The sequence below is a fragment of the Zea mays genome, chromosome 7 (assembly GCF_902167145.1).
Source record: "Zea mays cultivar B73 chromosome 7, Zm-B73-REFERENCE-NAM-5.0, whole genome shotgun sequence".
Classification (NCBI taxonomy): Eukaryota; Viridiplantae; Streptophyta; class Magnoliopsida; order Poales; family Poaceae; genus Zea; species Zea mays.
The window spans coordinates 117,619,757-117,631,509 of NC_050102.1; the positions used below are offsets into that span (position 1 = coordinate 117,619,757).

Below are 11,753 nucleotides of genomic sequence, written 5' to 3' on the forward strand. Positions count from 1 at the left end.
AAGCTGAGCGTTTGGTTCCAGCTTCTGCTTCTGGCGGCTAGAAGCCGACTAGAAGCTGAACCAAACAGGGGCCATATCAAATGACCTGACCAAATGTGTTCCCTTGTGTGTGTCGTCGTATGCATCTGTGGCTGGCTCAACTCACAGAGAGCGCGCGCCGAACAGGAAAGTATAAAAATATTCCAAATTGGCAAAACCACAGTATTGAAAACTCTCTCTAAAATAGTTTTTATCTAGAATACTAGACTATTAATGAATACTATATTATTTCTTAAAAACCATGAAAAAACTTCACTCCTAAACATGCCCTAACTTGTTGCGCATTTAGCTGGATGACTTATCAGCCATTATTAAAAAAAAATACAACAATCATGCTCTCTGTTTTATGGTTAGTCTTAACACATACTAGTTTATTAAAAATTAATGTGTATTAAATAAACACACACACACGACATAACAATAAAATGTGTGTGAGTTTTTTTTCCTCTACGGAAACATAAACTATCGTTGTCTCTCGTTTTTTACTAAATAAAAATATTCTATAAGTTAAGTTTTGTACACGTTTTTCGATACTTACATGTTAGGATACTTATTTTTTTGGTTTTTGTAAGTATATATGAGCTACTAGCAAATTAACTTTATTGTCGAATGTATCCTTATAATTGAAATCCGTGACGTTGTTAAATGCGATCTCGTACTCACGTGTTGGATTTAGGTGATGCTAAGCCTTTGACCGTAAATTTGGTCTCGTGGTAGATTTAGATTGAAAACATATAAGCGGGAATGGCGGGATGTAGAGGGGGTGTGACTCTGTGAGGTTCGATGAGATGACTTGTCTGACGAAAAAGTAGGAGACCAATTATTTTTTCGAACCGATATTACATACAGTATTAAATTAAATTTTATTATTAGTTAAAGTATAATTTCGTATTAGTCAATTGGTCATCAGACCGAATGTTTGTTATCGCTCGAATTTCGACAATAAAGATATAAAACCCCTCTACTGCGGTCGCTTAGCTTAACCCCTTCCTTTTGCTCTCCCGTTGCGCGCTTCTCCTCCTCCTCCTCACACCCCTCTCTTTCTGTCGGCGGCGACTGGGCGGCCGTCGCTGCCGTCCTACGCCAGCTGCCCAGGTCTTCCTCGCGCCCTTCGCCGGCGGCAACCACCGCCAGGTACGCCACCCCTCGGCCTTCCCTTCCTGGTTCCTGCTGTGCGAAACCGAGCACCCAAACGCTAACTTTACTACTGTGTTTGGATCTGATCTAACTACAAGTATATATGCATGTACATTAAGATTGTTTTTGCAGAGATCCGCCCCCCTGAACCGTAGCATTTTAATTCTATGCGCATTCCTAGTAAGCATTACTAAACAGCGCAAAAAAGTTCATGTTTTCGGCTGTCTAATTCCTCAGGGTAAGCCAGCCATCAGCCATGGCTTTGAAGGCGAGCTCCAGCGACAACCGGACCAGGAGCACGGTATCCCTGTGCATAGTGATTGGCATGTGCTGCTTCTTCTACATCCTCGGGGCGTGGCAGAAGAGCGGGTTCGGCAAGGGGGACAGCATCGCGCTGGAGGTCACCAAGCGCACCGACTGCACCGTCGTGCCGAACCTTAGCTTCGACACCCACCATTCTAAAGCCAGTGGCAACTCTAGCAGCCTGGTTTCTCCGTCGAAGAAGTTCAAGCCGTGCCCTGATCTCTACACGGACTACACCCCCTGCCAAGACCAGAACAGGGCGATGAAGTTCCCTAGGGAGAACATGAATTACAGAGAGCGGCATTGCCCGGCGCAGAAGGAGAAGCTGCACTGTTTGGTTCCACCCCCAAAAGGCTATGTGGCTCCGTTCCCGTGGCCGAAGAGCCGGGACTATGTCCCTTTCGCGAATTGCCCATATAAGAGCTTGACAGTCGAGAAAGCCATCCAGAACTGGGTCCAATATGAGGGTAATGTATTCAGATTCCCTGGTGGAGGGACGCAATTCCCGCAGGGAGCAGACAAGTATATTGATCAGCTTGCATCAGTCGTTCCGATCGCCAATGGAACTGTCAGGACTGCACTTGACACTGGGTGCGGGGTAAGAGGAAATGCCAAACTGCATATCGCTTGCTGCTAATTCGAGCTAGGTTACCAAATCTAGCTGACTAGCTCATGTCTTAACACACCATAACTATTTCAGGTGGCTAGCTGGGGAGCTTATTTGTTGAAGAGGAATGTCTTGGCCATGTCGTTTGCCCCGAGAGATTCACACGAGGCACAAGTGCAGTTTGCTCTGGAGAGAGGTGTCCCTGCTGTTATTGGCGTCCTTGGTACAATAAAACTTCCCTATCCATCGAGGGCCTTTGACATGGCCCATTGTTCCAGGTGCTTGATTCCATGGGGAGCAAATGGTAAGCTTAGTCACGCGTTCTCTTATACTATTCTTCATCAAAGCAAATGTTCTAAGGGACTATCATTAATACTTAGAGCATTCATTTATGTTTGGTGTAAGTTATTTTACAACCCGAAATAATGTTCACACCTTTGCAGATGGAATGTACATGATGGAAGTTGATAGGGTTCTAAGGCCTGGTGGCTACTGGGTGCTGTCTGGCCCTCCAATTAACTGGAAGGTGAACTACAAGGGCTGGCAACGCACAAAGAAGGATCTTGAGGCAGAGCAGAACAGAATAGAGGAAATTGCTGACCTTCTATGCTGGGAAAAAGTCTCAGAGAAGGGCGAGATGGCGATATGGAGGAAAAGGGTGAATACCGAGTCTTGCCCTTCTAGGCAAGAAGAATCAGCTGTGCAGATGTGTGAATCAACAAACCCAGATGATGTCTGGTATGCTATTCCTGTGATCTTGTTTCAGTCATTTGAACAGAGTGTTTTGGTTTGTATGGTTCTTTTCTGTTCCAAATTCTTACAAACTGCTGCTACTTCGTCAGGTACAAGAAGATGAAGGCCTGTGTGACACCCCTTCCAGATGTAAAAGATGAAAACGACGTAGCTGGAGGTGCAATCAAACCCTTCCCAGCCAGGCTCAACGCAGTTCCTCCAAGAATCGCTAATGGTTTGGTCCCAGGCGTTTCATCCCAGGCCTTCCAGAAAGACAATAAAATGTGGAAGAAGCATGTGAAGTCTTACAGCAGTGTGAACAAGTATCTGCTTACTGGTAGATACAGGAACATTATGGACATGAATGCACAGTACGGGGGATTCGCCGCAGCAATAGAGTCCCCGAAATCTTGGGTGATGAATGTTGTGCCGACCATCGCGAAGATGCCCACCCTGGGGGCTGTGTATGAGCGAGGATTGATCGGCATATATCATGACTGGTTTGACATTTCACGCTTTAATCGTGTGCTCAAAAAAGTAGTGTGCTAGTGACCATGAACTTACAGTGTTTTACACACTACTCTATTGCAGGTGTGAGGCTTTCTCTACTTATCCAAGGACGTATGATCTTATCCACGCTAGCGGTCTTTTCACCTTGTATAAAACCAAGTAAGCTACTCTTTGTCCTTTGTAGTGAATCCATAGCTTGCATTGCCTGTGCTGATCTGTTTTATCTACTGAAACTACCAACAGGTGCAGCATGGAAGATGTTCTCCTGGAGATGGACCGCATCTTGAGGCCCGAAGGCGCCGTCATAATACGGGACGACGTAGACGTCCTGACCAAGGTGAACAGCCTCGCTCTGGGTATGAGGTGGGACACGAAGATGGTTGATCACGAGGATGGCCCCCTCGTGCGCGAGAAGATCTTGTATGCCGTGAAGCAATACTGGGTTGGTGGTAAGCAGACGGCTGTAGCTTGAAGCAAGCACGTTTCATGAGGCTCTAACATGAGGAATTCTGCAACCAAACCTTACCCGACAAACAAGGATTAGCTTAAATGATCAACCCTTGTAGGGCTTGTTCGGTTACAACAATTCAGAAGCGGATTGGAGGGGATTAAATCCTTTTCTAGTTAAAAATGACTAGAAGAGGATTTAAACCTCACCAATCCCCTTATGGATTGGTGTAACCGAATATGCCCGTAGGGGGTAGCACTGAAGCAGCCAGGATACCGTGCTCGCTGGTGATCACTGCAACCACATAATCTTCTTTGGTCGTGTACTCTTTTCAAAAAGCTTGTATCTTTGGAAATTTCTTTACGGTCCTCGTACAGATTCGGGTGTAACGTATTAAGTAGACTAGCTTTATGTAAGCGAGAAATACATGTTTTCTTTGGACAACCCCAGGTCTATTTGTGTACTCCCGAATGATCCTGAAGAAAAGGGCTCCTTACGGCTCCACTGTTGCAACTTGAAATATGCTGGCGCCAGGCACAACTTCGAAGCCAGAATTTATTTGGGTGTCCGTGTACCTTTCTGTAAGCAAGAAAAGAAGTACAGATAAAAAAAAACAAACTTGCGCACCATGTGCGAACTATCATGCAGTCATGGAGCATTTTGTAAAGAACCACCAGAAGACAAGAGGCACAAAGATCATGGCAGCCACAGGGACAGGGGCATCGGACACGAATATGCATAGCAACGCTTCGACCCTCAGAGGATTTTCACCTAGATATAGAGGGTACTTCATCCTCTCTATTCTCTCCTCTCATTTATCCCTTCTATAAGCAGGATCACATGATACGGCATCACACACTAGATATGGAAAGCTGCAGAATTTATCAAACGTACTGGCAACTGTACCTTTGCGACTTTGCGACAATCTAGAGACAAATTTATATGGGGGACAGGAGGAGATGAACTTTTCTAAATTCGATCAATGTAATTCGTTTTAATATATACCCCCTCTTAAATCTTAACTAGTCAGTTACTCGTGCTTTACTATGGTTGTTATATATTATATAGATATATATTGAGATATTTATTTAAATATAATTATTGTTTATTTTCTAAACACTAAGGTATATGTGCTCGGGTGGTTAGCTCCAAATTTTTGGAGTGGGTGTGAGTTCGATTGCTCGCTTTGCACTACTTTTTGCGCGGGCGGAGTCGAGTGCTGGACAGACGTAGTTAGCTGGCTGCGCAGGCGCTGGAGGTCCACAGAACAATAGTTGAAAGAGCACTGCGCAGGCGCTGGACGTGGGGCCTATAGGACACGGCGCCGAGGTGGGACGCGTGGGGCAGGCCCGGGGTGTCTGTTGGTCACTTGTTCTCAAATACTATAAGTCAAGAACAAGGCAACACAATTGTTAATGGTTAAAGACCTTCGTCCTTTGAAGCATTATTTCCTCTCGGATATAATGATCTTCAGACGAAGGTCATGAAGGACACACCTTCATCATTTTATCATATAAACATGAACACAAATAAGAAAACAGAGGAATATAGATAAATGAAGATAATAATGGTGTTGGGGACTTGTTCTCAAATGCTATGAGTTAAGAACAAGGCAACACAAAATGTTAATGGTTAAAGTCCTTCGTCCTTCGAAGCATTATCTCCTTTAGGATATAATGATCTTCAGACGAAGGTCATGAAGGACGTACCTTCATCATCGCAGTATATATATATTAATGAAAGAAGAAACATATAAAACACGATAAATAACATGAATAATCATATTACATCATTAATATATCTTTATTATATCATCATGAATGAACATGGAAAATATTGAATTACATTTGTACCTTTGGCTTGACAGAAGGCAAAAGTCCAAGCGTGACGCACGAGTGAATACAAGTCAGCGTGAACAGTACATGGGTATTGTTCATCTATTTATAGGCACAGGGCGCAACCTGTGCAAAATTACATTCATGCCCTTTATGTTTACTATTGACTTAAGGACAATCTATCGAGGACTAGATAGCCTTTTCCTCTTTAAGTCGGTTCCTTTTTCTGCTGCTGAGCCGAAACTTCCTTGCGCTTAGCTTCGGAACTGGTTCAACCTTCGTCCTGACCATGCTTTTCATATTGTGTACAACTTCATTCCAAGTCCGAAGGTTCCTGTACATATATCACACTTAGGAAACATTGTTAATCATGTTTTTGAGGACCTTCGGAAGACGAAGGCCCCCAACAGTAGCCCCTCGCAGTATTAATTTGTTATAACAACGAATTTAGACTGCAACATGAACGAAGGCCTTAAGCCGAAGGTCCGAAAAAACACCTTCCCTTTGCTAGAATAGCAACAGTCAATGACAGACGGGGTCCACCAAGCTGCAAAGCACTGGGCGTATAAATATGAGCCATAGCGACAGTGTTTGATACGCCATTTCTGCCGTTTGCGTTATTTTCTCAAACTTTTAGCTCTTGCTCATTAGCTCTTGTCTGATTTTCGACCTTTCCAAGCTTCAGTTTAGAGACATGTTTTCGCCATGTCTGAGGAGAAGAAGATAGCTGAGGAGACAAAGATAACTGAGGAGACGAAGCTGTATGAAGAAAAGAAAGTTGCAGATCCTTTCATCGCTGGATTTTATGAGTCCATGGCAAAAACAAATACAGAGAAAATTACTAAGGAGATCATGGAGGGTTTATCCGAAGATTCTGAAGACAGTGATAGTTATGACGTGGAGAGTGGGGATGAAGATTCTGAGGATCGGCCCTGGCGGCCAAGCCATGTCGTCTTCGGAAAATCAACCATCAAGCAGAGTCATATTGACACCATGAGAGGGAGATATTTTCGTGATATGTCTATTGTTAGAGTTGGAGGAGACAACATCTCCCTGCTCCTGAGGAAAATGAAGTTGTTGTCTATCGAAGCTTTCTGAAGGCTGGTCTTCGGTTCCCTTTGAGCAAATTTGTGGTTGAAGTATTGAAGATATTCCAAATCTTCCTTCATCAGATCACCCCCGAAGCTATAATTAGGATGGGGATTTTTGTCTGGGCTGTAAGGAGTCAGGGGCTAGAGCCAAGCGCGAAGTGCTTCTGCAGTATGCACGAACTTTTATGCGAGATGAAGGCTACTGGCAAAGAACAGTACCACAACAACTTCGGTTGTTATGGATTTATTGCTCGCCCCAATGCAAGCCACCCAGTGCCAACATTCCGGAAAAGATGGCCTGGGGCCTGGATGGCGGAGTGGTTTTACGTTAAAAATGATTTAAAGAAAAGGGAGGATATCAAGGAAATAATTCAACGCCCCATCTAGTCTCGCTTCGGCCTTCAAAGGCCGAGGGTCACTATTGAAAGCGATGTCGAAGCATGCTAGAAGGCCTTTAGCAATGTTTGTGCCTTAATTGGCACAAGAGATATAATTCAAGAACACATAGCCTTCAAGGTGTGGCCACTTGTGGAAAGCTGGGATATGCCGAAGGAAACTACTGTTGAATCTAGTGAAAATGGCTTAGTTCGACTGAAGTATACCTTCAGATTTAGAGAGAGGTTTGATGAGCCAAATGATGACTGGTTAAAATGTATTGAAGCTACCAGTGATGAGCTACTTGGGGCATACTCCAAGGCCGAAGATAATGCTTTGTCCACAGCTTTCGAAGGTCGGGGCAAGAAAATATTTAACAGGGTATTTGATGCGATTGGCTTCGTATACCCTGATTACCACTACCCGCTACGAGGGCAAGGAAAAAAGAGAAAGACTGCCGCTTCGGCCACCACAGCTGAGCCGAAGGGCAAAAAGGTGAAAGTTCTGACCCACCGGTCGCGTTATATTGAACCGGTCGTAGTGCCTGAATTTGGCGAAGGGGCCTCTTCAACTGCCAAAACACGACAAGCTGCTTCGATTGTGCAGAGTGTTGAAGAGCCGACTATAGTGCCGAAGGTGCCTACAGTCAGGCCAATCGAATCTAAAGATGATAAGGCCGAAGAGCCACAGGTGGAAAAAATAGAGAAAATGCCTGAAATTCTGAGCCCACCAGCTGAGGCAAGTTTGCCGAAGGTGCAGAAGGCTCCTGCCGCAACTCCCAAGAGGAGGAGGATGGCCAGCGTGCTAGATGCTATTATGGAGACTACAAAGGCCTTGACCCCTGCTTCTATTAAGAAAACTGCCGAAGCTGCCAAGGGTCAGGCCGAAGACGAACCCGAGCCTACAGTGCCCATTGAGGCGATGGCTGTCACGCCTGAAGACAAAGCTGATCAGCAAACTTCGGATACCAGCAAGACACCAGGGCAAGATATGGCAGAAAAAGCAAAATCTCCTGCCCTCGAAGCCCCGGCCGAAGCTGTGGATTACATTTATCGACACGCTTCGGGGAAGAAATTGTCCGAAGATGAAACCGTGGAAGCAAGACATTATGCTCAAAAACTGAAATATCTGAATGGAGCCTTAGTGTTTAACGGTAGTAACGAAGATGATTTCCTATACTGTCTCCGGACAACAAATAAATATCTGTTTGCCGGGAGATAGCTAAGAGTATGGGATTTCCTAAGCTTGAAGAAGGCCTTTCGGTCTTATCGAAGGATGATCTTGCTGATAGCTTGGCATACAACAGTATAAAGGTATAGAAGTTAACTTTAAAGTTGGGAATGAAGTATTTTATTTTTCATGCTCAATTCTTTCATCATCTTTGCAGGGCTTAATTCTTAGTAATGCCCTGAGGGAACAGAAGAACATCAAAGACGAAAGCTATACAATGTCTCTTAACAACCTTCGTTCAGAGGTGATTGAACTGAGAAACGAAGGTCTGGAAAAAGACAAAATTTTGATTTCATTGGTAAACAAAGTAAAGGAAGACGAAGCTAATTACAAAGCCAAGGCCGAAGCCCAGAAAACCGAGATTGAAGACCTTCGGAGACAACTGGCCGAAGCTAATGAGAGGTGCACACTCGCACAGGCTAACCGAGAGATCACCGAATACTGGAAAAATAAGCTAGAGAAAAATGTTGAAGAACTTCGTGAATCCAAGGAAAAGTGTTTTGAGAAATCCTTGGATTGCGTGAAAAAATTAAAAACTAGCTTCGCCAAAGTGGGCGCCTATTCTTCTGAAGAAAATTTTATCAGGGCGACCCCGAGGGCGTTGTTGAATGGATAAGTGGAGAAGCTGAAGCCTTCGAGGAAATCTTGAATGATCGCAGGGATATTTGTGTGTTTTCCGACGCGCGGGGGATCTCAGCTATTCTGGAGAAGGCCGGATGTGATCATGTTAAGGCTATATCCCAGGCTGAAGCTGCCTTCTTCATAGAGGATACGAAGGATCCTTCAGCCGAAGCAACTTTAATGGGCGAGAAATTTTATAACGATGTCTGGGTGAACGGTGGCCGAGAGCTAGCCCACGAGATTATAAAAAAGAATGAAAAAGACACCCATGACGCCTGGGCTGAAGCAAAGCGAGCTGAAGAGGCTGCTGAACACGAAAGGCGTATAGGTATTATTTTTTGGTGTTTTAGCTTCGGTACTTTGTTTTGTGGCTTCGAACTAATCAATTTACCTCTTTCAGCTGAACTATCCCCTCCACCAGAACCATACAATCCCCTAGTTGATCCAGAAATGAAGGAAGCACTAGATATTATAAGCATGGCAGACTCCATTATTGACGAAGTCGTCGATAAACTTTTGAACGAAGTTGCAGAAAAAGTCCTTAGAGAAGAATAGATTTTATTGTAATAATATTTTGAAATGCTTGGTGTACATAACAATGGAATTAATGTTAGGCTTCTATTGTAACAAAACTATGTGACATTTGATGTATGTAACATTGAATCGAATATGTAAATTATTGTAATTTATTTATTTGTGATGCATGAAATTTACACACATACCGTTTTTGAGCCTTCGGCGAAAAAACACCTTCCCTTCTTTTCATGCTTCGTAAAGAAAGAGATCCCTTCTTATGACAAGTCTGATAAAACTGTATTTCCCGAAGCTTACTTCGTGCCTTGGCACATTTTCATTTTGACGAAGCATTTGCCGAAGATTGGCTTCGTATTCGATTCTTGTGCTGTTAATGCAATATGATGTATGATGTAATGTTATGCGAAATGATGTGATGACATGATGCAAAATGATGAGGATGTCGAAGACACACACCCACACGCCCACACCGGAATACACAAGCTCTGCATCCCCTTAGGAACGACTTTTGAGCTTCTTCACCTTCTATTTCAGTGATATAAGTTCTGCATCCCCTTAGGAACGTCTTTTGAACTTCTTCGCCTTCTATTTCGGTGGTATAAGTTCTGCATCCCCTTAGGAACGACTTTTGAACTTCTTCGCCTTATATGTCGGCGGTATTTGGCTCTGCATTCCCTTTGGAACGACTTTTGAGCAGAAAACTTACACTGCGCTCCCTTAGGAATAACTTTTTGTAGCTTCGTCAATTTTGGCTCTGCATTCCCTTAGGAACGACTTTTGAGCAAAAAACTTACGCTGCGCTCCCTTAGGAACGACTTTTTGTATCTTCGTCAATTTTGGCTCTGTATTCCCTTAGGAACGACTTTTGAGCTTCGTAAATCTGTGAGGAAGATATATTTAATTCTGGTACAGGCAGAATCATTACAAGAAATTAAAACTGAGTTTTTTATTACTTGTTCTTCATACAGAAAGAAAAATGGCGTAAAAAGTAAAAGTATTTCAAAAGTAGGATATTGCTCAGTATATGTGCTTTGATTCTGGTACAGTGCTGTTGACTGTACGAGCTTCGGACTCCTCTCTGAAATCATGTTACTATTGAGGGTGCTAGCGCCCTTCTGGGTGCTGGCTTCGAGTATAAGTAGGTTGCAATGGTGGTGGCGGTGGGAGCTGAGGCCAGGAAGCTTGTGAATGTCTTGCCGAAGCAACAGAAGCTGCAGGTTGATTGCCCACATATTCTGGTATGTAGGGAGAGTAACACGAAGCAGTATGTAGGACCTGCTTTGGTTGATTCTACCGGGCTTCTGCTTCGGCGATCTCTTTTTGCTTTTAAATGGTAATTTGGCACGTTCTTGTCGTGTGGCCCTTGTCTTCACCACATAATAAGCAGTAGATTTTCCTGGGCTGATCCCCATATCTTCCTCCGAAGCCCCTCCGCCTCGGCCCCTTGGAGCTGGTGGTCTGAAGGAGCTTTGCTGCTGTCCTGAAGACTGTGAGTTGTGTTGTGGCCTCTGAAACTGGCCTCCCTTGTCATCGTTCTGACTGGAGCTGTGGATTGATCTGACGTGCCTAGGGTGGATTCTTCCTCCGAAGCCCCTAGTCATCTCAGAAAATCTATAAGCTTCCTTCCTTCTTTGGCGGAAGTCATTGTCAGCCCGGATGTACTCATCCATTTTCTGAAGCAACTTCTCCAGAGTCTGGGGGGTTTCCTAGCGAAGTATTGAGCCGTAGGCCCTGGCCGAAGACCTTTGATCATGGCCTCAATGACGATTTCATTGGGACCATGGGTGCTTGTGCTCATAGACGTAAGAACCTTCGGACATATGCCTAAAGGTACTCCTCATGGTCTTGAGTGCACTGGAACAAGGCCTGAGTAGTGACTGGCTTCGTATGAAACCCTTGAAAGCCGGTGACCAGCATTTCCTTAAGCTTCTGCCGTGACATGATTGTCCCTGGCCAGAGAGAAGAGTACCATGTCTGGGCCACACTTCGGACTGCCATGACGAAGGACTTCGCCATGACTGCGATATTGCCCCCATACAAAGATATAGTTGCTTTGTAGCTCATCAGAAACTGTTTCGGATCTGAGTGCCCGTCTTACATGGGGAGCTGAGGTGGCTTGTATGATGGGGGCCATGGGGTAGCCTGCAGTTCTGCTGATAGAGGAGAAACATCATCAAAAGCAAAATTTCCATGATGGAAATCGTCATACCAATCATCATCATTGTAGGAATTGTCCTGATGAAGCTCTCTTTGTGGAGGTCTTCGGTCCTGGTCATCTTGAGTAAGATGAC

The 11,753-nt window shown here is 44.4% G+C and overlaps 1 protein-coding gene across 1 annotated transcript; it reads left to right on the plus strand.

Moving 5' to 3' along the window:
* Positions 1-1,020: 1,020 nt before the first annotated feature.
* LOC100279910 (Ankyrin protein kinase-like) lies at positions 1,021-4,279 on the plus strand. Its single transcript, NM_001158998.2, has 7 exons — positions 1,021-1,173; positions 1,414-2,077; positions 2,180-2,390; positions 2,530-2,824; positions 2,929-3,318; positions 3,410-3,487; positions 3,572-4,279. The coding sequence occupies exons 2-7, from the start codon at positions 1,433-1,435 to the stop codon at positions 3,798-3,800; spliced, it is 1,848 nt and encodes a 615-aa protein (NP_001152470.2). The 5' UTR covers positions 1,021-1,173; positions 1,414-1,432; the 3' UTR covers positions 3,801-4,279.
* The last annotated feature ends 7,474 nt before the right edge of the window (positions 4,280-11,753 follow it).